A 27,800-nucleotide genomic window follows, 5' to 3' on the forward strand; every position below is an offset into this window, starting at 1 on the left:
GGTCTGAGGTTTGGGGTCAAGGGTGATGGCTTCAATGATGTCACTGCTACTTCTCCGTGAGTTTGAATATTCAGTGAGGACTTGGACTCATAACCCCAGAGATCAAGAAATTCATGTATTGTTGTAAGCAACACATAGAGTGTATTCAGGGCTTCCCAATCTTCAGTATTTGTTTCCATCATCACTCCAATAATCAATGAGTATTTCTTTGGGGATAAATGTAATGTTACTGGAGTGGAGTTTGCATGGCTTATCTCTTTTTTTCTAGAGAGAAGGGAATCTTGAAATACTTCTCCCCCAAGGATTCCCATCTAGGTTGCTACTGACTAACGCTATCATGGTTTGGCACTGTCATTCACCAGCCAAAACCTTCTGTGGTAAGGCTGATGATGGCTCAGTAAGTAGCTTGAAACCTGGCTTTAGGAACAGAACAGGGAGTTTCGCCATTCTTTCTGAGAATATAAAGCAATACCTTTGGGCACTGGGGGAGGAGTCTGCAAAATACTTCCTCAAGATGCTGACTTCAGTCTATAAAGCACTTGGTGGATTGGGTCTTGGATGCTTAAGACTATCTCTTTCCCTTTGTACTTCCTTAGTAGTTGAGAACAATTGGGATATTTCTGCTGACAGCCTGTAAGTACGAATCTGAGAGGAGAGTGTCCTCACCTTTGGAATTCACTTCCTCTGTTGAATTAAAAGATCCTAAGGTTGTTGACCCAGAAGCAGGGTAGCAGGTCCATCTTTTTTTAAAGACCCTTTCCTGAGGTGAAGTGCTCGATTAAGTGCTGAAATGAATGAGAGTTTAATTAATATTAGTCACACTATTATTTTAAAGTGTGCTTCTACGCTGACAAGTGACTATGTCAAACTTGTACCTTTTGACTCCACACCTCTGCTCCTTGTATGTGTTCAGAGCCTTATCTGCCGATTGTTAGTGACAAAATAAGTTTGAGAACCTTGCATAACCTAAAGGGTAAGCTGGATTCTGTTCTTATCTATCAGCAGAACAATTTGCAAAACTCCAGTCACTCAAACCTGTGGAAACCCATTAACAGCACTGGCATTGCACAGGTATCACGGAGGGTCTAATTTGAAAACCCGGGTTTGTGTAGGTATCATTATGACTTGTGGGGCCTTTATTATTGGTGTTGATGTTGTAGATTGAAAAAACCCAACTTAACTCTCAGATGTCAGGCTGAATTTTTAGGGCTGGTACTAAAAAATACTAACCTGTTTACCTGTAAAGTGAGCATATTTGATCTGGAATTAACGAGAGACAATAAAGCATAAAACTCTGGAATGTCATTTTTACACATGAATTTTATGAAATTTCATTTTATGAAACTAAAAATAAATATTGTCCCTCATGTTAGCTGTCTCCAGTGACAGATAGGAGGTGTCCGCTCAGGCACAGAGTGAATGCTGTTTAGTGTGGCTGCTACAGTGGGAGGGATTGATTGGGTGTAGGGAGAAAGGAGGGGAGAAAAGTGTGAATGATTCAGTCTCTGAAACTTAGGCCTTGTCTCCACTAGAAAGTTTTGTTGACGCAAGTTACAGCAGTGATTGAAAAGTTCTCATTACAGTGCTTGCACCTGTACACACCACACTCACTGTGTCACTGAAGCGCATCCACATTAAGAGCAATGCACTGTGGGCAGCTATCCCATTGTGCAACTCACCACTTTGTGCCACTAGGAGTTATGGGAAGGCAGTTGGGCCACAGTGCATCATGGGTGCAGGCTCTACATCCTATGATGCATTGATTTCTGTCCTGTCATTCCGTTGGTTTCTGACTGCGTTTCGTGGCATTTTTCGATGTCCCCCATTTCCTGAGCACCCGCCATCTCTCTCTGAAAGGATGGATTCTGCAGTGCTCTCCACCATTGCTGTTAGTGTTTGTAACACATCGCCTCTGGTCACACAGTATATGGTGACCGCTCAGTTGGAACTGGAATCTGAAGCGTCTGACCTGTCGTGTGCCATGCAAATGAACAGCGCTGCATTACTGTTCTCATTCACGAAGCATCTGCACACAGTGAACCACAACTTTTGGGTGCGTGAAATAAGCACTGAGTTGGAGGATTGCATCATAGAATCATAGAAGATTAGGGATGGAATGGACCTCAGAAGATCATCTAGTTCAACCCCCTGCTCAAAGCAGGACCAACCCCAACTAAACCATCCCAGCCAGGGCTTTGTCAAGCTGTCATCCCATACCTGCATCGTTATGCAGGTGGGATGACGAGCAGTGGCTGCAGAACTTTCAAATGCGCAAAGCCACCTTCATGGAACTCTGCGGAGCTTGCCTCTGCCCTGCAGCACAAGGACACCAGAATGAGAACTACCCTCTTGGTGGAGAAGTGCGTGGCGATCACCGTGTGGAAGCTGGCAACTCCAGACTGCTACCAGACAGTCGCTAATCAGTTTGGAGTGGGGAAGTCCACTGTTGGTGTTGTGTTTTCGCAAGTGTGCAAGGCCATTAATTGCATCCTGCTACGAAGGGCTGTGACTCTGGGCAATGTTCATGAAATTGTTGATGGCTTCGCAGCAGTGGGATTCCCTAACTGTGGCAGGGCGATAGATGGTACACATATCCCAATTTTGGCTCCGGACCAACTTACAATGGAGTACATAAACAGAAAGAGGTACTTCTCTCTGGTACTTCAGGTGCTTGTGGATCACTGTGGGTGTTTCACCGACATCAACATGGGTTGGTCAGGGAAGGTGCATGACGCACGCATCTTCATGAACGCTGGTCTGTACAGAAAGCTGCAAGCAGGGCCTTTCTTTCCAGAAAAAAAAATGTGAATGGGGGATGTTGAAATGCCCATAGTGATCCTTGGAGACCCAGCCTACCCCTTAGTGCCATGGCTCATGAAGCCTTATACGGACAACCTGGGTGGCAGCAAGGAGTGTTTCAATAACAGGCTGAGCAGGTGCTGAATAACCCATTGAATGTGCATTTGGCAGATTAAAGGCTTTCTGGAGATGCGTTTATGATAGGTTAGACCTCAATGAGGACAATATTCCAATGGTTATAGCTGCCTGCTGTGTGCTTCATAATTTTGTGAAACTAAGGATGAAAAGTTTGCCCCTGGCTGGAGCTCAGAGGTAGCTCGCATTGTGGGTGACTATGAGCAGCCTGATAGGCAGTGAGAAGTGCACAACAGGGAGCCATTCGATCAGGGAGGCCTTGAGGCACTCTTTTGACAATGAGCACCAATAAGGTGTCTTTGTAAACAGCAATGTGTCATGCTGACTGCTATCCAGCTTGCACTCAGTATTAATGAGAGATGCAACCAGCATGTGCAAGAGGTAAATAAAGAGTGCTTATTCTTCAAATGTTATGTCTTTATTAAATAACAGTAATTGACAACAAACACAAAAAACAGGACTGGAGGGGAGAAAGAGATGAGGGGTAGTGTGAGCTATCACAATTGGGTGTAAGTCCAGCTATCGTTCTGGTAACTGTCTGAAGGGGTGGAGTGAAAGGGGTTCCAAGATGGATCCGGACTTTGGTAAGCATTTGTGGGTGGATTCTGTGGAGGGCACAGATGGCAGTTCTCTATTGGCTGCAACGGGGAGCAAGCATGCATGATTTCAGTCTGCAGAATGATTAGTGACTTTAGCAGCTCCATTTGCTCCTCCATGGCTTTTATCATGCACTCATGACCTGCCATCACTTGCTCCTCGTTTTCCTTTCTCTCTGGGCAATCCATGTGTCTCCATATCCTTTTTGTTTTTTGTCCGCCTCAGAGGAGTGGAGGAGTTCTTGGAACATCTCCTCTTTGCTCATCTGAGGTCATTTTCTTATCAGCTGCAGCCATTTGGTGGGTGTTGGATGTTTGACTGCCAAGGCCACATTTGTAGAAGCACAATAAACAATGAACACCATTATTGTGAGTGCAATAACAGCAGTGATGCATTACTGTTAAATGTACCTGTTTCTCACTGTCCCCTAGCAAGCGCACAGCTCCATGGCGAAGCAGGGGGTGGTGAGGTTTCCCAGGGAGTTGGAGGGGGCCATAAGAGGTTATGGGTGGGAGGTTGTTTGGGGTCTTGATGCAGGTCGAGAGGGACAAAATCGTAAATTGTGCCACCATTTTCCACAGGCGGGGGCCATAGAAGCTGATATCTCACTCCTCAGAGTAAACAGGGATGCTAGAGTGCGTCTCCTCCATGTGAGCAGCTTCAAACCGGGTCCCTATGCTGCTTGCCTGTATGCTGCTTTGGTCTCTGCACAAGTGATTGCTGATTGGCATGGCAAAGTTTTCTTCAATGGTGGAAGGAACAAAGCTGTTCTTCCAAGGAATCTACGCCTCTTGTTGAGGTGGTTTTATTTTGTCGAAAAACAGGACTGTTATGTCGGCGGGGTGTGTGTGTGTTTGTAGTGTGTACACCAGCAGTGTTTTGTTGACAAAAGTTGACTTTGGTCGACAAAATTCTGTAGTGTAGACTAGGCCTAACACTATGTCTACCCTGCTCTGCACTTTGGATTATAGGAGTGTGAATATAGTCCTGTTTGCAGAAGACAACGTTGATATGAACTTGGATTCTTTTAGTTCTTGCCTGCATTGTTCACTTAGGGGTCTTACAGCACAGCAGCACTTTGGTACATACTGCTGTTTGTACTCCTGGAGTCCAAACTGCAAGGCAATGTAGACAAGCCCTTAGGACTTTTCTACATGGGGAAACTGACTAGCAAAGCTAAAATGGAATAATGGTTCCACTATAGCTATGCCAGTATAACTCCCCCATGGGGACATGATAGTAATTTCACTTCAGTTATGCCAGTCAATTTCCCTGTGTAGACAAATCCTACTTCTCCTGAAACAGGGTGGCAGGATTTTCTTGTTGCAGGTGTTGGAATGCTGCAGAACATTTAAGTTTACTCCTGCTGTGTTTAGACCTCTGAAGAGGAAGCTAGAGTCTGGGACAAAAGGTAGAAACTGTGAGAAGACTTCAAATATTTGGGGCCTATGCCCTATTTGATTTGGTTTATAATTAAAGGTCTTTTCTGAAGTTTGAAAAATATATTTACTTTTGTCAAGCACTGACACTTGCTTAGCACAACATGAATCAATATTGTCTGTCCCCACAGAGAGGCGAAAGTGCACTGCAGTAGCAAGAACTTGACTGAGCTCTTTCCTGGCCTGGGAGGTATTGCATCTGTTAAGTGCAATGCTAATGGCAACAAAGTCAGCATCCTCGTCAACAAGGTGAGAGTGGAGCTCTCCACCTACCACATTGAGGTCTGAATGTGACACCAAATGCCAGATTAGAAGTAATGCAGAGACAAGGTGGATACATTTCTCTAATATAAACCCACATTTTCTGTGCTCTGTTTTCAGGATTCACCATTTCTGAGGTAAGTATCGATAAAAGCAGTAAAATCATTTTTTTTGTAGACAATCCTCAAAAGAAGAAAGACATTTGAGTACAGCGAGGCTTCACTTCATGGCAATTCCAAGTGGCTACTGGGTCCAGTTATGAGATTAGCGGAGTGATGGGAAAATAATCTGACTTCCTTCCCCAGGAACATTCTTTCATGGTGTTTGATGTACTGAGCCATTGGAGCATGAATGAGATAAACACACACAGACTCATAGACTTTAAAGCAGGAAAGGACCATGATGATCATCTAATCTGTCCTCCTGCATGTGGCAGACCACAGAACCTCACCCACCCACTCCTGTAGTAGGCCCATGAACCTCCTCACATCTATCAAGTCACAGAGAATCACCCCTTTACTCTAGTTCAAACCAGCAAGTGCCCTGTGCCCCATGTTGCAGAGTAAGGGAAAAAGTCCCCAGGATCTTTTCCAATCTGACCTGGAGGAAAATTCCTTCTTGACCCCAAATATTGCAATTATTTAGACCCTGAGCATGTGGGCAGATTTCTGGAACCTGGAAAGATTTCTGTGTTGTAACTCTAATACAATACCCTCTAGTATCCCACCTATTGCCATTGGAGATATTTGCTATTAGCAGTCACAGATTGGCCTAAGCCATTATAGGCAATCTCATCATATCATATCCCTGTACATTTATCAGGCTAAGTCTTAAAATAAGTTTGGTTTTTTTGCCCTCACTGCTCCCCTTGGAAGGCTGTTCCAGAACTCCATTTTGTCTAATTTGAAGCCTAAACATATTGATGGCCTGTTTATATCAATTTGTTCTTGTACCAACATTGGCCCTTAACATAAATCACTCCTCTCTCCCCCTGGAATGTATCCCTCTGATGTATTTATAGAGAGCAATCGTATCTTCCCTCATCCTTCGTTTTGTTATGCTAAACAAGCCAACCTCCTTAAGTCTCCTCTTTTAAGGTTGGTTTTCCATTCCTCTGATCATCCTAGTAGTCTTCTCTGGACCTGTTCCAGTTTGAATTAATGTTTTTTAAACATGCACACAGTATTCCAGATCAAGTCTCATCAGTGCCTTGTATAATGGTACTAACACTTCCATGTCTCTACTGGAAATACCTTGCCTGATGCATCCTAGGATTGCATTAACCTTTGTCATAGCTGCATCATATTGGCAGCTCATAGTCATCCTGTGATTGACAAGTTCTTTCTCCTTCTCTGTCACTTCCAATTGATACGTCCCCATATTATCGTAGAAATTCTTCTTGTTAGTCCCTAAATTTATGACCTTGCATTTTGCACTCTTAAATTTCATCCCATTTCTATTACTTGAGTTTTCAAAGTCATCCACATCTTCTTGAATAATATTCTGCTCCTCCTCCATATAGGCAATTCCTCCCAACTTTGTGTCATTCGCAAATTTTATTAGCACACTCCCACTTTTTGTGCCAATGTCATTAATGAAAATGTTAAATAAGATTGGTCCCAAGACTGATCCAGGAGGCCATCCATAGTAACCTCTCTCCAGCCTGGCAATTCACCTGTCAGCACACTCCATTGTAGTCTACCCTCTAACCAGTTCCTTACCCACTTTTCGATTCTTGCCAGAGAATGTTGTGAAGGTCAAGACTGTAATGGGGTTTGAAAAAGAACTAGGTAAATTCATGGAGGATAGGTCCATCAACAGTTATTAGCTAGGATAGGCAGGGATTGCTGTATACCAGAAGGTGGGAATGGGATGGATCACTTGATGATTATCTGTTCTGTTCATTTCCTCTGAAGCACGTGGCATTGGCCACTTTCAGAAAACAGGATACTGGGCTAGATGGACATTGGTCTGACGAAGTATGATTGTTCTTATGTTGTATCAATCCCCATGTTCTCCAATTTAACTAATGATTTCCCATGTAGAGCTAGATAAAAAAACTTTACTTAAAATCCAGGTAGATTAGATCTGCCTCATTTCCTTTGTTTGGTAAATGAGTTATCTTCTCAGAGAATGACATCAGGTTGGTCTGGCATGACCTATCTTTTATAAAACCATGTATTTTATTCATGGATATCTCGGATATCTCATCAGCTCCTTGAGTATTCTAGGATGTATTTCTTCAGGCCCTGGTGACTGGAAAACATCTGACTTCTCTAACTAATTTTTAACTTGTTCTTTCCCCATTTTAGCCTCTGATCCTACTTCATTTTCACTGGCATTCATTAAGTAAGATGTGCAATTGCTACTAAACTCTTTTGAAAACTGAAACAAAAAAGTCACTTAGCACTTCTGCTATTTCCACATTTTCTGTTATTGGTTTTCCCCCCTTATTGAATAATGGGCCTACCTTGTCCTTGGTCTTCCTCTTGCTTCTAATGTATTTGTAGAATGTTTTCTTGTTATCCTTTATGTCTCTAGCTAGTTTAATCTTGTTTTGTGCCTTGGCCTTTCTAAATTTGCCCCTGTATATTTGTGTAATTTGTTTATAGTCATCCTTTGTAATTTGAACTAGTTTCCACTCTTTATAGGATTGTTTTTGAGTTTCAAATCATTGAAGATCTCCTAGGTAAGCCAGGATGGTCTTTTTCCATACTTCTATCTTTCCTATGCAGTGGGACAGTTTGCTCTTGTGCCCTTAACAATGTCTCTCTGAAAAACTGCCAACTCTCTTGAATTGGTTATCTTTAATCTCCACCCAACCATCAGTTCTTCAAGATCCCACTTCTTTCATTGTTTTCTTTTTATTTAGATATATCTAAATAACCTTTTACTAATTGGTTTTAATTTCCTTTGCCAAGTCCAACTCTGCTTGGCTTTTGGCAATTCTCACTTTTTTCCTTACACTTTCTGACCTCCAAGAGGTAGCTTTCCTTGCTGATCCATTCCTTCTTCCATGCCTTCTAGGCCTTTGGCTTTCTGTTAATAATCTGTTTGGGATGCTTGTTCATCCAGTTTGGTCTGCAACTCTTCCCTATGAATTTTTCACCTTGCTTGGGATGCAGGATTCAAATAGTTTCTGCAACATTGACTTAAATAATTCCAAGCCTCCTCCACATTCAGATCCATGAGTTCTTCAGGCCTGTCCACTTCCCTAACTAATTCCCTTAATTTTTTAAAGTTTGCCCTTTTGAAATCAGGGACCCTAGTTGCAGACCTATTTTTGTTTAGCCTTCCATGTAATTTAAATTGAATGAATTCATGATTACTCAAACCAAGGTTGTTCTCTACAACATCTTTTATGAGGTTCTTACTACTTTCTAATCCTAAATCTAAAATGGCATTGCCTCTTGTTGGTTCAGTGACTATTTGGTGAAGAAATCTGTTGGCTCTCACATCCAGGAATATCTGGGTCCTATGTTTATTAGGAGCACTTGTCCTCCAGTCTATATCTGGGAAATTAAAGTCTCCCATAATTACACAATTCACAGTAATATTTAGTTCATTAAAAATATTGTAGGTCTCTATCCATATCCAAATTGGGTCCTGGGTTTTTGTAGCAGACCTCAACCACCATCCCAGTGGAGCCTGTGATTTCGACCTAAACAGATTCCATTTTATCCATTCCATCATTTCCGATTTCTTTACAGTCTTCCTTAGCATTAATACACAATGCTACTCCACCATCTTTACCTTTATTTCTGTCTTTCCTGAATAGTACATATCCTTTGATACTGTATGCCAGTCATGACTACTTTCTACCATGTTTCCATTATTCCTATAATAGCTGATTTCACTTACTGCACTAATAGTTCCAGTTCCTCCATTTTGTTACCGAGGCTCCTTGCATTGGTGTACAGACATCTTTGTTGTTTCTGCTTGGCTTCTCCCAGATTCCTTGCCCAGTTAGGTACAGTCATTTTACTGCCAGTATTGCCTACTTGATTGTTACTGTCATTCATATTGACGCTGTCTTTCCTTCTGTCGTCCATTCTCTTACCCTCTGTTGTTCCTTTTTCCATTGCTGTATCCCCTTTTACTTGATTTTCCTCTCAGTCAATATTAGAATCAAGTGTGGAGGTTACATGAGCATCTCCCAACTGTCTCCCCCAAATTCTTAGTTTAAAGATCTTTTAATCAGTTATGCCAACCTCCATCCCAGAAGTCTATTTCCCTTCCTACTCAGGTGGAGTCCATCCCATGAGAACAGTCCTCTGTCTGTGAATGCCTCCCAGTGGTCGAATGTCCCAAAACCCTCTCTATAGCACCACTCTTAGAGCCATCTGTTGATCATCATAATCTTGTCTTGTCTTCACTCTCCTCTGCTAGGGACAGGTAGAATACCTCTGAAGATCACTTGAGCCTCCATTTCTTTCAGTATCTTCCCCAGACTTGCATAATCTTCCTTGATGTGTCTGAGTGAGAACCTAGCAGTACCATTTGTTCCCACATGAAAGACAATCAGTGGATTCTTTTCTGCTCACATTAGGATCATCTTCAGCCTCAGGTCCACATCCCATATCTTAGCTTCTGGTAAACAGCACACACTTCTATTCTACATCAGCTCTGGTGACAGGCCTGTCTGTTGTTCTTAGTAGGGAGTCCCCAGTCACATAGACTTGCCTTTTCCTGGTGTTGGTGTGATTGTCTGATCTTCCCCCTTTTGTTCTTTCTGGCTGCAAGTCATCTTGTCTTCTGTTCTCACTCGTAATCTTCTGCCAGTCATCCTCTGTCCTCCTGGAGCTCTGAACTCTAGCTATCTCCATTGTCTCCTTTCCTCTTCTTGTAGGACTAGCTGCTCTTCTCTTCTTCCATGCCCTCCCATCTTCTCTTACTGCCTGCCTCTCGCCTTTATTTTCCAACTCAGCAAATCTGTTCCTCAGCTATATTTCTCTTTCAATAGCCGGTCCTTTCCTCTGTCTTGTTTTCGTAGTCGCATGCTTCCACTGGCCACTTTCTTCATCCAGCAGTCTGCCCTCACACTTCTCTGGTACAACTTCTGTCTTCAAGTCTTGAGGTTTCCTTTCAGCCTCCTCTGTCCTTTCCTCCATCACCTGCTCAAATCTTCTTTGAACCTCAACCATAGTTTCTATCTGCAACTCCAAATCTTGGATCTTCTCTTCCATCAGCTCTATCAGGCGGCACATCATACAACCAAAGCACATTCAGTACCCTCTCCAGAATAATGTACATCCCTGCAGCAGCCACATCCAGTCATATTGACTGTCTCTTCCATTCCTTGGGTCACTACCACTGCTGCCTCTGTAGCTGTCATAGCCTTCCCTCCTAAGCTCCTGTGAAGTAGGAAAAAAACAACAAAAACCAACCAAATAAAAACACCACATGTACCTTCTCCCAAACTCCCAGTCTAATTCCCTTGTTTGCTGGCTCTGTTGCCGCTGGCTGGCCTGTTGGCTGCCTTTATAGGTCAGCTGAGTTTTACCTTGCTGGTCTCTTCTACTGCCTGCTCTAACTCCTCTTTTCCCCTTCTATAGGCTGATGAGACACTTGACTCTAAGATCTGTTTCTATGATGTTGAAATGGACACAGTCACACTCTTTGATTTCAAGGCTGAACAACGGAATGGTGGAGAGGTGCCCTCCTACTCTGGACAAGAGCCTGAAAAGTAAGAAAATTTCATTTTGGAAAGTCTGGATTGTGGTGTTAGGATAGGAATCTGATTTATCAAAACAAGCCATTATTTGATACTGGAATAACTCTGCACAAACTAGAGAGTTACTCTGATTTAACTACATGTATTTATTTTTAATTGATTTAATTAAATTGGGGCAAAACTGTGTCGATAAATCTTGTTGGGGCTTGCTTTCTCCACCTTTTAGCAGGACATTTTATTGATAACCACATTTGTTACTGTTATTGCATATGTGGATTTGAAATAGGAACAGAATTATGGTTGACTAGTGTCTAGAGACAGCACATTTTATTTTCACACGAGGATTAGACCTCTAAATTCTTGCTGCCCAAGTTTACAGAGGTGAGAAGCATTGTGAAGATTGCATGCTCAGATCTTAGTGATATTAGTGACTTGCGTCACAGACATTGCATCCTCAGAATAGTTATGCTGAGTCTGTGGGGGCCCATCCAATTCCCCAGGCAGAATATAGAGTGTAGGGAGGGAATGGGAGAGCATCCTGGCGATCCTAAGAAAGGAAAAGCATAACATCTAGACCTCATCAAAATATTTTCATTTCAGGGTAAAACTTGCATGAAACGTCTGCATTTATATCTGTTTAGATTTAATGTTTTGGTTTCTAAACTACACCGTGTAGCAGATAGGTTAGAAATTTTGGTCACAAGGCAGCGCCATGCAGTGAACGGAGCGTGAGGCTAAGGGTTTATCTTTGCTACAGCGCTAAATTGGAGCCGCAGCCATCGATGCAGCGGCATTGATTGAGCAGATCTGGTTAAGACATGCTCAGTGGATGGGAGAGCGTCTCCCAGCGCCATAGCATAGTGAAGACAGCACATCAACTTCAGTTACTTGCATAATGTAACTTGGGTACCTTACATCGATTAAGTTGTATAGTGAAATACAGTAGAATGATATAGATCAAAATTTCTATTTAGCCCTACAGAAATATACTTTGTGGTTCCTTGCTTCTGCCAAGCCACTTTTGAAATACAGACTTCTGTCTTCAGCAATCCTTCCAGTAAATATTACAGACAAACTTGCAATTATTGACATAAACACTGAAAAATGGGAGGTTCCTGTAGTGCTCAACTGATTCGTAAGGGCAGAGAGGGCAAATTTTGGGTCTCTTGGGTTTTAGCCAGGCATTCAGATAAGTACAGCAATAGGACAAATTTGAGTATGTTAGAAGCTTTAAACTGTAGCATTCTGTTTAGCCTGGCAGGGGTCACTGTAAAACTAGGGGATCTATGTCAACTGGTGTGCAAACAGAGAAAACACAGTGGCATCATCTGACATTTATGCTTTGGTGTGTACCATCCTGAAATGAAAGCAAGAGAGTCAAACAATGAAAAAAGCAATAATAATAATAAAGAACCCACCCAGCTCCCCTCTCCTCCTTAGGTGACAAAATCTCTTCCACTGTCAGTGTTTCAGATTTTTCAGATGCAGCCTGATGTGGCAGAGGCCATTCAGGTTTCCCCTTTTGCCAGAATTCTTTTGCAAGATGTAAGAATGGCTAGTGCATTAAAAAAATGACATTCCCCCCAACAATTCAAATGTTTCAAGTGGTAAAATCTGATACATTAACTTAAAGCAGTGGTTCTCAACCTGTTTATCACTGTGGGCTGCATATGCAGCTCTCTGTGTTATGTGGGCCGCATCCACACAATATCTATAACACCCTGCCTGCTGTGGCTACCCTGCTGGCACGTGTCCCTCGATGCCTGATCCCAGACAATCAGGGGCAGAGGTGACCCACTGAGCCATAGGGGGCCCTAGCTGGGAAGCCACCCATGGGACAAATTTCCACCCTGCACTGGTTCTCCCATCAGAAACGGGACTTACAGGGCAGCCTCCTGCTCTGGCTGTGAGCTCTGGGTCTGGACATGGACACCATGGGACAGGCAGGTGGGCACTGTCTGCTACAGGCAGCCCAGGGTGTGCTGCATCCTGGAGCATGCTTATCCCCCCAGAGGTGACACATAGCTGTGGCTAATGCCCCCCACCCCCATTTCTACCAATGCTTCTGGCATGGACGCCCAGAAGCAAGGAGGCAGTGTTCTCCCTGGAGGCAGCGCTCTGTCATCCCCTTCTTTTCCCCCATCCCATCCCCTTATCCCTTTCTCTTCCCCCCTGTCCCATCCGCCTATCCCTTTCTCTTCCCCCCGCCCCATCCGCCTATCGCTTTCTCTTCCCACCCCATCTCCTTTTCTTTCCACACTGTTTCCTGCCCCTCTTTCATCCTCCACCCTCCTGCCCCATTTCCCCATCTCCTTCTCTTCCCCTGCCCTATCTTATCCCTTTCCCTTGCCCTGCCCCCCTATGGGCACTCACCATTGTACAGAAACAGGACCCAGCACACACAGAAGAGGATGCCGATGGGCACTAGGACCAAGAGTCAGGTGGAGCTGCCAGCCTCAGTTGGGGAGAGAGGCCTAGTGAGCCGATGCAGCATGGGAAGGACATAGCCCTACTACCCCCTGACAGGCTGAGCAGAGCAAGCCCTCCTTGGCATTCACAGAAATCAGGATGGGGGGGCAGTGGGCAAGAGCGGCCCCCCAAACTATGTCCATGGCTGGAGTTGGTTGATGACCTGGCACCTCCACCTGCCTGTGGTAACTGGACTTTTAGTGCCAGGTTCTCTGTTCGACCGGACTTTCCAGTTGGACTGCTAGCTGAGTTCCTCCCCAGCCACAGGGGTCTGCTATGGCTTCCCTGCTGGCAGGAGCATGCCAGCCTGGCTCTGGCTAGCTGTCAAGCCCGGCCATCATAAACGGAATTGGGCTTGTTTTGCAAATTAGTTGCTTGTTTCCCGCAAGAGCCGTGGGTCGCAGGATTTGGGCTTGTTCCAGCCTTCCAGCAGCTACCCGCTTCCACTTGTTTTTCGGCTGGTTGTTTCCACGCACTTCTGGCGCAGCGCCACCAGAACTGGAAATGCAAAGTCCACCATTTTTGTTCTGGGAACTGGAAATGCCAAATCCACCATCTTCACCCAGGTCACTAAAAAACTGGGCTTGTTTGGCCACGTCTCCGCTTCTTTCAGGCGTCATTTCTGCTTGTTTTTTCCACGGGACACAGCAACTGGCACACAGCTGGGCCGCAGCTAGGAGGCTGGAGCACATGACTTATGAGGAGAGGCTGAGGGAACTAGGCTTGTTTAGTCTGCAGAAGGGAAGAGTGGGGCGGGGATTTGATAGCGGCCTTCAACTACCTGAAGGGGGGGTTCCAGGGAGGATGGAGCTAGGCTGTTCTCAATGGTGGCAGATGACAGAACAAGGAGCATGGTTTCAAGTTGCAATGGGGGAGGTCTCAGTTGGATATTAGGAAAAAGTTTTTCATTAGGAGGGTGGTGAAGCACTGGAATGCTGGGTTACCTAGGGAGGTGGTGGAATCTCCGTCCTTAGAATTCTTTAAGGCCCAACTTCACAAAGCCCTGGCTGGGATGATTTAGTTGAGGTTGGTCCTGCTTTGAACAGGGGGTTGGACTAGATGACCTCCTGAGGTCCCTTCCAACCCTAATCTTCTATGATTCTGTGGACCACAGCAGTGTGCTAATTCGGCTACAGGTTGAGAACCACTGAGTAAAGGATGTGGCAGTAAAATCTAAAAACTCCCAGTTTTTCACATAAACCATAATCTTGTTTTTGAGCCCAGGGATTAATTGCCACGAGTTATATTGTGGTGAGAGATGTTAAGGTGTCTTTCTGCTTTGTTTTAAATCCTTCCCTTCCCCCTCTCATTTCGGGGGCACCAGTAGAGAAGAAAAATAATTAGTGGTGAGGCCTCTGTCTTTTCTCTCCCTTTACAATGATACTTAGCATTTACGGCCTGCTTTACATTTTCAAAGCACTATGCAAACATTAATTAACTACACAGGAATTGTGACTCTGTCTAGGATTGTATATATCCCTGACCTTGGTAGCATGTAAATGCCTGAGGTATGCAGGTAAGTGTTAGCTCCATTTTACAGATAGTGGAAGTAAAACATGGAGAGTGGTTGAGTTTCCCAAGGCTGCACAAAAAGTCATTGGCAAAGCAAAGATAAGAATGCGGGAGTTCTTGCTTATTGTTCTGTGCTCAGTCCACTAGACCGCATCACCTTTCTGTTTTTAAAAAATGCTGAGTTTAGTATTTGTGAAAAGTGCTGATTTTGACACACCTAGAGATTGAAGTCTCCTATCTGTAGCCCAGGTACTGAGGCAGCAGCTGCAGCAGTGCCGGCTTCCTCATTGTGTCTCAGCTTAGACATGGAGGAACCGCCTCTCTGAATCAGAGGATAGATCTGTCTCCATAGCCTGTTCATTCCTGGGTCTCTTTGCTCAGACTCCCAATGATGGGACACATTTTATTTAGTTTTGTGCTAGAGATATGGACACTTCTCCATCAGGAACATCAACTCATTTTACATAGGCCACCAAACAGCGGTGAAATTATAACCTCTTGATTGCTACTGAGATGGATTTGAGCCCGTGGCCTAGATGTGTAAGACACTACAAGTATGTTACACTGCAACTGGAAAGTGTAATTTCCAGCTTGCATCAACATACCTGCACTAGCTTTGATCGAGCTAGCATGCTAAAAATAGCAGTGAGGTCGTGGCAGCTCATTCAAGCCACCCGAGTATATACCTAGGGCCTCTGAGGGTTTGTGCTCAGGAGGTTAGCCCAAGCCACTGTCCAGACCACCACAGCCACACTGCTATTTTTAGCATGCTAGCTCTGAGTGAGCTTGTGTGTGAATGTCTGCCTGAGTGGGGAATTACACCTCTCAGCTGCAGTGTAGATGTATCCTTATGTTTGCTGCTTGGCTAAGTGTGTATCTGTATTTGTGTTATCGTTAGCTTTTATCCATGGAAATGTTTAATGTTCCTCATATTTTTTTAAAAGATATACAGGACAAACTAAAAGTGGTGCAGTGTCAGATGGATAATGTGCTAATGAAACCTTCAGTGCTGTTTAGGAGGCATGGAAAATTGTGATTTGTACAGCTGATGAAATGCAGTAGGTTTTATATTTGATGAGTGAGTGCAGATAAAGGAGTCTGTTTAACTCCTTTGCTTCTGGCAGGATTATTCAGTGTAAACATGGAGTAATCAGTCCATAATCTAATTCTGTCTCCAGCCTGCCCTGCTTTAGTGGGTGTTTTTCGCTGCTACACTCCCCTGTCTTGTTGGCCCTGTACTGCCTTGTCTTCGGGCTAGCTTAATCCACCTGACCTGGGTGTGCACAAGGAGCAAGTAGGAAGAAAGTGGGACTCAGATAAAATATGACCATTAGTCTCTGTATTAATTGCATATTTCAGTCTGTATCCCAAAATATTATTTATGTGCTTGACTTCCAAGATGGTGTGTTTAGACTGAGGTGTGATTCCCAGCTCAGGGAGCATACTCATGATAGCTGTGATGAGCTAATGGGCTAAAAATAAGAGTGTGACTACGCTGGATCAGTTAGCCTAGTGCAAGTATATCTCCTTGAACTGGGACTCACACCTCCAGCTTGAAGTGTAGACATACCCTGACAAAGGGGACCAGACAGTTTCAGCACCCTCGCCTACAAGTGAAATGCTGTTGTGAAGCCATATATCCATTTAGTTTCAATGAGTTTTAATCAAACTGCCCAAACAGTGGAGCAGTCTTCATGGGAGCATTCTCTTGGATAGGCCCTGGTGAATGCCTTCTTGGACTGGGAAAAACAGGCCTGGTCTACACTTAAAACTTAGATCTATATAGCTGCATTTCTCAGGGGTATGAAAAAACACACCCCAGCACACACAGCTATATGCAGAGGTAACCCCCAGCATAGATTCAGCCTTGTTAATGGAAAAATGCTTCTGTTGGTCTAGCTACCATTGCTCAGAGAGGTGGCATTCCTACACGGATGTTAAAACCCCTTGCATTGGTGTAGGCTGCGTGTACTACAGGATTATGCAGCATAACTACATAGCTATGCCGCTGTAGCACCTGTAATGTAGACATGTTGAGTCTCTTTATTTTATTTCTGAATGAGAGTGCCCTCACCAAGGTTTAATATGCTTTAATTAATGCACTTAATTTCCCTGTAATTACACACCTTTAATTAATTCAGGTTAACTTCCCATGTAGAGAAGCCCTCAGGGCTTGTCTCCATACACAAATAGTTAAAGTGGTACAACCCACACTCCACCCCATTCCCAGTGTGGACTCAATTCTGCTGGTATAAAAGTGCTTATGCTGTCATAGCTTATTCCCAAACAGGAAGGGGAATAAGCTATACTGTGTGAGGCCTATTCTACTCTTACAAATTAGATCGACCTAACGATGTCATTCAGGGCTGTGAAAAATTTCATGTCCTGAGCCCTGTAGTTAGGTTGTCCTAAATCATCTCTTGACCAATCTACCACCTCTCGGAGAGGTGAATTAACAACTTTGATAGAAAAACCTCTTCTGTTGGTGGAGGAAGTATCTACACTACAGCAGCATGGCTGCACTGATATAGTTATGCCAATATAGTGTCTGTAGTGTAGACATACCCTTAGATGTCTTTATACCCATATTATTGTGTCCACACTAGGGGTTTTAAAAAAAAAAATCACACAACTAGCCAGAAAAGTCCCATTGGTACAAAAACTGTGTGGAGCAGGTCTCAGACACCAGGAGGCTTCACACCTGGGGCCTGAAACAAAGCAGCAAACACAGGTTTCTAAACCTAGTCACACCTGCAAGGTGTTCGGTGATCAGTACACCCTGGGTGATGTACCCAGGTCTGGCCTAAGAGTGGAAGATCTATGAGATTCCACCCGAAGGCAGGTAAGGCCAAAGGCTGAGGTCTGAGTTGGGTGTGCTCAGAATATGTGTACACTGCAAGTGAAGATGTTGTTCTAGCACAGATGGCCATACCCATGCTAGCTGTAATCTAGTTAGTGTGAGTAACAGTAGTAGTAAAGACATGGTAGCATGGGATAGCTGCCTGAGTACCACTGACCCCTGGGTACACACTTGGTTCCTAGTCTGCACTGCAGCCTGTGCAGCCATAGTTTTACTCTATTGTTATCCATGCTAGCAAGATTAAAGCTAATGTGGGTATGCCTACCTGCACTCCAGTTACACCTTCATTTGCTATGTAGACATACTCTCAAAGAGACCAGAAGGGAGGCCGAGGGGCAGATAACCCTATAACTGTGACAGAGATTGAGGTTAGTTACTGCAGTTGGAGTCCCTGGTTCCTTTTATTGAATATAGCTGCTTCTGTGCTGACTGTGTTGGCAAAAAGTTAATCACTACCTATCTCCAAGAAAAGAGAGGAGATACCAGAGGAAGATGAGACGTTGCCTGTGAAGGCAGTCAAACCAAGCCTCTTCTCTTGACTATTAGATTTGTTAGGGTAGACTTGGATCTGCTGTGTTCTGAAAAGGGAATCAAGGTCTGACAGACCTGTCTTATTGATTTCAGTGGGACCAGAATTAGTCCCTTAGTTTATTTAGCAGTTATTGGTCTACAAGTAACAAACAAGTCAATTTACTGTGAATTGATATTTGTTTTAATTTTAGTAAAAATATATGGGATAGGATCAGGGAGAAGAGAGAACTTCTTGTTTTGTTTTTTTAAACCTCCACTTAGTGTGTCTGGCTCTAAGTCACATTAGAGACCTGGCCTGGTATACGCCAGGAGCATTATGCTTTGCTGACAATCTTAGCAGCTCATTCAGCATTAGATCAGCTGCACACAGTTTGCTGTGACCCCCGGTGTCAGTTATGGGTGACCTTTTTAGTGTTGACCAGGCACCTGTGCTAGACAAGTTCTGTGAAAAATTATAGCTCCATGGGGTGGGAATGGAGTTAGGAATCTTTTTCTGTGGCCTCACAGTTTTGATTTGGTGACACTTTCACTAGAATGATAAAATACTGGTCTTGAAGCCAGAGGATGTTGAGAGCCCAACTTTGGCAAAATGGGAGTAAAAGGAGGAATTGTGAATAAAAAGGAAAATCATGGTTATCTTTAATAAAAGACTGACTGAAAACTAGAAGATCTCACTTGGACTAAACTCATATCCTGAGTCCTCTTGTAGATACCTTCTTTGTTCATAGAAGGCAGACCCATAAGACACCGAATCTAGCATTGAATTCATGGCTTCTCATGGGGTACAGATGACATCATAGTTCTTACTTTTAAAGATACTGTCTATTTAAATGATTTTAAAAGAATAATGCAACAAAAATCATTTTGTTCTTCATGATTTTCCAGTTTTCCTTTGTGTCCAATATAGGCTGCATTCTCTTTAGTTTAATTAAAGATATAAGAAGAAGAATCCCATGCACAGACTGGGGATTGACAGGCGAGGCAGCAGTTCTGCAGAAAAGGACCTGGGGGTTACAGTGGATAAGAAGCTGGCTATGAGCTGGCTAATAGCATATTGGGCTGCATTAGTAGGAGCATTGTCAGCAGATGGAGGGAAGTGATCATTCCCCTCTATTCGGTGTTGGTGAGGCCGCATTTGGAGTATTGTGTCCAGTTTTGGGCCCCCCACTACAAAAAGGATGTGGACAAGTTGGAGAGAGTTCAGCGGAGGGCAACAAAAATGATTAGGGGGTTGGAGCACAAGACTTATGAGAAGAGGCTGAGGGAATTAGGCTTGTTTAGTCTGCAAAAGAGAAGAATGAGGGGGGTTTTGATATCAGCCTTTAACTACCTGAAAGGGGGTTCCAGGCAGGATGGAGCTAGACTGTTCTCAGTGGTGGCAGAACAAGGATGACAGAACAAGGAGCAATGGTCTCAAGTTGCAGTGGGAGAGGTCTAGGTTGGATATTAGGAAGAAGTTTTTCACTAGAAGGGTGGTGAAGCACTGGAATGGGTTACCTAGGGAGGTGGTGGAATCTCCATCTTTAGAGGTTTTTAAGCTGCGGCTTGACAAAGCCCTGGGTGGGATGACTTAGCTGAGGTTAGTCCTGCTTTGAGCAGGGGGTTGGACTAGATGACCTCCTGAGGTCCCTTCCAACTCTAATCTTCTCTGATTCTATGATTCTCTAATAGTATATGGTTTGTTCTACATTTATTTTAGTAACTGTCTAGATAAAAGGCCAAAGTAAGCATGAATTCTATAGCATATCTTTGTTATAGACTTCCATTTGGTGACAGACTGCAGTGCTGAATGCTGAGGTATAGGACCCTCTGTATCTGCATTATGTACTTATTCAGCCTCATGCTGGTTGGGTTGGTGGAGAGGTTAGCTGTCACACAGGTGATGTTCTCATGCTTTGTGGGGAAAGGAGGAGAAATGAGATGGAAACTTGTTGAATGAGCCCTTCCCCTGCTTGAGTCATAGAGTGGTTTTGGCACCAGCTTGGAGGAAATCACCCACTCACCACCCTGTCTGAAAGATGAGCACTGCAGAAAGATTTAGGAATTCAAAAGGAATAAATAATGGTCCCTGGAATTAAGTGGAAGAGGATCAACAGTCTCCTCTGCTGTATTGAGTGAGCCTGAGCCTGAGTTTAGATGAAAGTGTGGTTTAATCACTACCAAAAAGGATTCTTTAAAGTCCTTACTTATGTTACCAGATGAAAGACAATCCACAACACCTTTCACTTTTCTGACCTTTCCCATTCATTGGTATGCTTGGCTAGTAACCCAATACTCCTAAAGAAAAACCCCAGGAGTGAATACTATACATCTTTCCCAGGGGATTCAATAAATGTCAACTCTTCGTGTTGTGAAATCAAATATGTAAGAGGACATGTGATATCAATGTGTTGGGCAAAAATACTCAAGTAATGTGTCAAGTATGGAGCTCTTTGCATTGCTATTGTGAGGTTGAACCTAATAAAATGAGTGTTGTATTTATTATAACAGTTTATTGTCTCTGGACTGCACTCTTAGGAAACTTTTAAACATTTATATTCTATGATGATCATTTTGGGGCTATCCCATGGTGTGTTTCATCCCTTATTTATGTTAATGAATTGAATAAGCTGGACATGTTCCACCTGTCTTTATGCATTTGTCCTCCCTTTGCTCTGGCAGGAGCATCACTGAGCATCCAGAACTGCAAGATCGCATCCCTGCTAGCCACTTCTGGGACCAGAGTGAACCAAGACTTTTTGTATGTGAAGCAGTTCTTGAACCAAACATGCAATTTCCAGACAAGCAGCAACAGACAGAGAGCTCAGAAAGCACAGTATGTTTTTTTTCTCTTGCTCTGTTCTGAGTTGTCTTTATCTCAGTAACTAACTATTGGTTCTGGCCTTCACTACGTTGTCTGTCTAGGTACTGTGACCTGGTACACAGAAGATAGCAGCCAAACAAACTTTTTAGTCTGGCACTTGTGACTTCTATTAGTCATAATATATTTTGTTGTTAGCAGTGGGTTTCCTGCTGAAAATAGTAGAGTTTATTGTTAGAAAAGGTTTAAAATAGGAAAATCTCATGAGCCCAAGGCCAGTTCAGAATGTTTTTCCTGGAGCTATCTGTAATGCTCATGTGACCCATCCATGTCTAGGTTAGCCACCTGAAAATGCCCAAGGCAGGGCAGACTGCAAAAGGAGAGCAGATTATCAGTGGGTGACACTGAAGTCAGACTTCCCAACCAGCCATAAACAGTGCTTCTGATTCCCCACATTGGTTATCAAGAAGCTAAAACAAAAATATATACAGCCCCCTTTACTGCATTTCAGTCTCTGGCTCCCAGTCAGCCACTAGGTCCAGTAAAGGGATAAGTTATTTAAAACTCTATGCTCTTTACCAAAAAGGTTCTGACCCCAAAGGGTCAGCCACATTACCAGATCAATATAAGTTTGGATCTTACCCAAAATACCATCCTGCCAGCCAATCCTTTAGTTACTAAAATGAAAGGTTTATTATAAAAGGAAAGAAACAAACTATAAGAGAAATGTTAAATGACTAAAGCAGTCAGATACATACAAATGATTTGAAAGTCCATATATATCAGATTTTCAGTAGAATTGTGAGTTTGCAGGCTTTTATAGTCCCTCTGGTGTACATCCAATACCTGGATGGGTCTCTCTGTCCTTTTGTTTCACAGCTTCAGTTGTAGATGAATGGTTGATCCAGAGGTAGGTGAAGACTGACTGAAGACAAAAATGGATGTGCTGCAGCTGCCTTTTATGTCCCTTGGCCTTTGCCATGCTGCTTGTGGAAATTAACAGAAATAAGATGGAGTCTAGGGTCACATGAGTAAGTCCTGGTGACTCATCACGTGTAGCCCCAGCTTCTCTCCCCAGGCCCATTGTATCTGTGAGTTTCCTTAATGGACCATTAAGCAGCTTGTTGCTGCTGCCATCCTTTCTGGGGAGTTGTCCAGAAACACAGTACAAATTAAAATACAGATACAACAAACATATCCATAACATCCAGTACAAACATGAAACATGCACTTAAACAATATCATCATACTTAGCAAATTATGACCTTTCTAACAGTATGTGACATGGCCTATCTCATATTAATTATTTTAATTTTGAAATATTGATGTTGAATAATATCATAAATGGTCCCCCTAATCCAGCCAGCATCACAGCTCATATTGTGGTTTATTGTAAGATGAAATCAATAACAAGCAGCCAAAGGTGTTTTAGTTTTATTTATTCCCACAGGAACTCAGAGATGCTGATTTTCATCATGAGATGATTGGGGCTTTTCTGGAGGGTTTGCAGAATGATCTTTGTTGCTCATCTCTGTGGGGGGTTTTCCCTATAAATAGATATGGTTGAGTAAAAGCATGAAGAACACTGCAAATTACAAAGGGAAAGAGGAAGGGAAATAACTGTGAAGGAACCTTAATCTCAGTGTCGAAGTTAGAGATGGATCTCAACCAATATCTGAAATTTGGGGATATTCAAAATCCAAGCCTGAATCTGGATTAGAATTTTGCAAGTGAGGTCTCTTTTAACAATTGACCAAACCCAAAATCCCAGATCTGAAACACCATTCCATTTTGAAGTCTGGATTCAAATTTTGTATATTGGGCCCTTCTCTAGTAAAAAAATACATTTTAGTCAGGATGTTAAGGGCCCTTCAGTTAAAGTTGAACTGCAGAGTACCCAAAAAAAGGTCTTGCCTCTATACTGCTTCTTTTAGACAGTTTTTATACCTCTTTATAGCTCTTCCCAAATTTGGCTGGTTTTCTACTTGTTTTTTACGTATAAAAAAGTGGTGAATTAGCACTAAATGTCCAGGTTCACCTAAGAGCCTGTCAAATAAATCAAAGGCTCTTCCTTGCTGATGTGCTTGCAGCATTTGTGATCTCCCTATTCTGACAATGCTTCCTTCTCCTCTGCTCACAGTCCATGTTGCCCCTTCCAGCCTAGCATCCAGATCCATGCATAATCCTGCCTTAATCCTCTCCAGATAAGAAATATCAAGCTCTTGCATTTCTCTTTGCTGAATGATCTTGGCTAAATCTTTGGAGGACCTAAGTAGTGGGGAAGAAATGCTAAGTAGTGATTAGATTGCAAACTTGTGTGGCACCACAATCTGATCCCCCAAAAGCCTTGTCAAAGTCCTCCACCAAAGAGAAGGAAATTAAGATTTAATATTTCTAATATGAAGAAGAAGCAGAACAAAATGTTTAGCATTTAAATAATTTTGAGTCTTTAAAAATAAAAAAACAGAACAGGGCCAAATAATTTGTAGTTTGACTTTTGAGACCCTCTGTTTAACAAAGCGCTTAAACTTGCACTTAACTTTAAACACATGAGTTTTTGTGACTTCAATTTGGACTGATGCTTCAAGTTAAGTGTGTCCTTGAGAGTTTTGCTGAATTAGCAATGATGATGTGACATTGGTGTGATAACCCAAAACAGTCTGTGAGTTGCTGCTGCTCAGTAAATGAACAAATATTGTTCTTCTTTGAGTGCTTGGTTATGTCCATTCCCATTTAGGGGTGTGTGTGTGCGCGCACCACATGCACTGGTGCTGGAAATTTTTCCCCTACTGATATCTGTAGTGCCGACTCTAGCGTGCTGGCCCCCCGCAGCAGCACACGTATGCGCTTGTATTTAGGGTGCTGCCAGCCAGAGATATTGTTACACAGACAAACATTAAATAGTAGGCATTCAAGTTGTTTTGGTTGCTGAATGACCAATAAAGCTTTAAAAAAGACAGTTAGTAGGGAAACACTTTCTTTGAACTTCTAAAATGGCACTAGGAATAATCCTGGATTAAAAATAAAAATTGTTAAAAGCAGTTGCGAGTGTTTCTTTAAACCTACATTGGGTGTCTAAAAGAGAGATTTCTGGAGTAGAAGTGTGCCGCCAGGGGCTTCCCTCTTCAGGGATGGGGAGGCTGGTTCCTGAAAGGCAGAGGTGACTGGCCCTTTGCAGCAGGAACATAATCTAAAGTGTAGAATGACTTGTTGGCCACTTACTGTAGGGAGGAAGCCTGTGGCACTGCCCTCCCCAGCAGGTGTGTGTATGTTGTTTTTAGTCAAGTGAAGACTCTGCCAAGTGAAAATGGAAAATAAAAACAAAACTAAAAAAGGATATTGCACCATGAAAACAAAACAATGCTTTCTTTCCCCTTCCAGGCGGATGTTTTGATTATATCATTCTTCAGTACTGAAGAGCATGGCCTTTTGATTCAGGACAGCTTTCCATTGCCTTCAAACTACCAGTCTCTTCTGGGCATCGAGGTGCCACATTATTACTTTGCAAAAAAGGTGAGAGATCACAGAAAAGAGGACATCCTTTGCCCCAGCCACATGCTGACATCTTTCATTGCACCTGAGACCACATTCAGCCAAATGGAGCCTGGAATAAGTAGGTGCAGCTCCAGTGAAAGTTGTGACAAAGGATATGGCTACACTGCAATGAAAAACCTGTGGCACCAAATCCCAGAGCTCGGGGCAGCTGACTTAGGCTCAGGCTGCAAGGCTAAAAATTGCAGTCTTAGATGTACGGGCTCGGACTGGAGCCTGGGCTCTGAGACCCTCCCCCTTTGCGGGGTCTCAAAACCTGGGCTCCATCCTGAGCTCAAATGTTTACAAGGCAATTTTATAGCCCTGCTGCCTGACCCTTGTGAGCCTGAGTCTGTTGGGCTGGACTAGCAGTGGCCATGCCTTGGGTCTTTTATTGCAGTATAGATGTACCCTAAGCTAGTAATAAAATGGGTGTATCGACAATGTAATGTAAGTTGCATTGATCTGGCATTCAGTAGCTGTGCAAAAGGTGTGTGATGTACAAGCAAAGGAGATGGAGGCAGTTATCAGGAAAAGCATCTAACAACAATGTAAAATAATCCTGTTTCTACTTTAATTTATGCCTGCACCATCCCTGTTACTCGTGGGTGTAAAAATTAACTCTGGCATAAATGGGTGCAGTTCCTATTGACTTCAATAGGACCTGCAAGCTACCTACATCAGGACTGAATTTAGTCCCCACAAAATACAAAATGGGTATAAATTGCACTCATCTTCCACTACCATTGAATGCCCAGTTGGTGCAAGTTACACTCAAGCAACTTTTGGGAAGTTTGGGTATGGTTCCAAACCTTGTGATTAGCTCCTTATCTTTCAAAAAAAAAAAGGGACTAAACAAGAAACTTACATCTGCATCTTCTCAAACTTTGGGGAGCTGAGATCCAGGTCTGAAATTTGCAACCCAGGCCTGTTTCTAATAAATAGACTACAATAATCTTTTCCAGGCAGAGCCAGCTCTTAACTGGATTACATCTCATTTTGTTTTCCCTTTCCATAAATTGCAAGATGAAAAAGAGAGTTGCTACATTCCACTTCCACCTTATGGATGTTTTCCTTTATGCTCCATGTTTAAATTTTACTTTGATTTTACCTTTCTATCTCTCTCCTTCTGTATTGTTTTTTGCTGCCATTAGTTGTTGTTTCGGAGAGGATGTGTCTATAAGCCTGTTGTAAGTATCTATAACTTTCCACGTTTTCATTCATCTACGTCTTTGCCCCCTCCATCTCTTTTTTTTTCAATCAGTACCTTTCTTTCAAAGGCTAAATTACTTGTTTATTTACTCACACAGTAAATATATCATAATATTCTGAACAGAGGCTATTTTAAACATGGAAAAGTCCATTTGACACAACAAACCTGTCTTATTTAGTCAGGGCATGTCTATACTTCTTCAGTGGCATCATAGAATCATAAAATATTAGGGTTCGAAGGGACCTCAGGAGGTCATCTATTTCAACCCCTGAACTGTCGATTGAGCGGGTCTTTGTAGATCTGCTCAGTTGATGTGAGAGTGCTCTCCTGTTGACTGAATTAGCCCACCTCCCCAAAAGGCAGGAGATGCTCTCCCGTCGATGTAGTGTTGTGAAGATGCTATGCTGCGTAGACTTAAGTACATCAATGTGAGATACGCTAGTTATGTTATATCACTAACGTATCTCTACATAATGTAACAAGCATATCTTATGTCATCCCAGCTTGGCAGTGTAGACTAGGCCTGAGCTTCAGCCTATATGTCCTTCTTCATTTTAAATTCTTAGCCCTCCTGTTTCAGAAATTCCCCAAATTGTATCTAACATTCATTTGCACTCTTGATTTGTATTACTTAGTCTGGCTAATACTTCAGGTGTTTTATTGATTAATATGTGGCTTTACATGTGCTCTTGCTTAGTTTATAGATTAGCTCCCTTAAATGTTAACATATGGCTTTCCCCTACATGTCTCTGGCAGTGAAAATGGCTTGAAGAGACGGCCTATATTAGTGAGAATGTGGACAGTTCAGCCTCCAAGATGGCTCAGATCAAGTTATTTCATTGTGTTTGGCTTGTGAAAAAACAAGGTTACTTACCAGTAACTGATGTTCTTCGAGATGTGTTGCTTATGTCCATTCCACTATAGGGTGAGTGCACGCCACCGTGCATGGTTCCCGGAACTTTTTTCCCCTTAGCAGACCCCATAGGGCCGGCTCTGGTGCCCTCTGGAGTCCTGCGCACACGCAGCGGTGTATGAGGCACTGCCAGCCCTACGCTCCTTCAGTCCCTTCTTTCTGCCAACTCTGGCAGCGGGGATGGGGGTGGGTTGTGGAATGGACATGAGCAACACATCTCGAAGAACATCAGTTACTGGTAAGTAACCTTGTTTTCTTCTTCGAGTGATTGCTCATGTCCATTCCACTATAGGTGACTAACAAGCAATACCTTGGAGGTGGGTAGGAGTTACCGGTGAGCTGCTCTCAGCACGGCTCTGCCAAATTCCGCGTCCTCTGTTGCCTGCTGGACAATGGCATAGTGGGACGTGAAGGTATGCACCAACGACCAGGTGGCAGCTTTGCAGATGTCCTGCAGAGGCAGTCTCTCCAGGAAGGCTGTAGATGAGGCTTGAGCTCTGGTTGAGTGCGCTGTAATGGTTCCCGGAAGCAGCACCCTCGCCTGCTCGTAGCAGAACTTGATGCACGATGTAATCCACGAGGAGATGCGCTGGGTAGAGACAGGTGAGCCTTTCATCCGGTCCGCCACTGCAACGAAGCGCTGCATCGATTTCCGGAACGGCTTTGTACACTCAATGTAGAAGGTCAGGGCTCATCTCACGTCCAGCGAATGCCATCTCCTCTCCTCCTTCGAACCGTGCGGTTTGGGAAAAAACACGGGGAAAAAATATCTTGGTTACAATGAAATTGGGAAACCACCTTGGGCAGGAAGGCTGGGTGCAGCCTCAACCGCACCTTATCCTTATAGAATACTATATAAGGGGGCTCTGAGGTCAAGGCCCTAATTTCGGAGACCCTCCTACCTGAGGTAATGGCCACCAGGAAGGCTACTTTCCATGAAAGCATGAGCAGAGGGCATGAAGCCATGGGTTCAAAGGGGGGCCCCGTGAGCCTCGTGAGGACAAGGTTGAGATCCAAGGGAGGCACCAGGTTGCAGACCTGAGGATACAGCCTCTCCACCCCCTTG

The 27,800-nt window shown here is 43.4% G+C and overlaps 1 protein-coding gene across 3 annotated transcripts in view; it reads left to right on the forward strand.

The window, feature by feature from the left end:
* IFT140 (intraflagellar transport 140) overlaps positions 1-27,800 on the forward strand; it is a 166,325-nt gene that overhangs the window by 51,988 nt on the left and 86,537 nt on the right. For all 3 annotated transcript variants that reach the window (XM_067551424.1, XM_067551425.1, XM_067551423.1), the window contains 4 exons: positions 5,102-5,219; positions 10,787-10,917; positions 20,939-21,092; positions 24,459-24,590. In XM_067551424.1, the coding sequence (XP_067407525.1) occupies positions 5,102-5,219; positions 10,787-10,917; positions 20,939-21,092; positions 24,459-24,590 (535 nt within the window). The remainder of the gene's footprint in view (positions 1-5,101; positions 5,220-10,786; positions 10,918-20,938; positions 21,093-24,458; positions 24,591-27,800) is intronic.

The sequence above is a fragment of the Emydura macquarii genome, unplaced genomic scaffold (genome assembly GCF_026122565.2).
Source record: "Emydura macquarii macquarii isolate MOO-44397 ecotype Brisbane River unplaced genomic scaffold, CSIRO-AGI_Emac_v2 contig_1348, whole genome shotgun sequence".
Lineage (NCBI taxonomy): Eukaryota > Metazoa > Chordata > Testudines > Chelidae > Emydura > Emydura macquarii.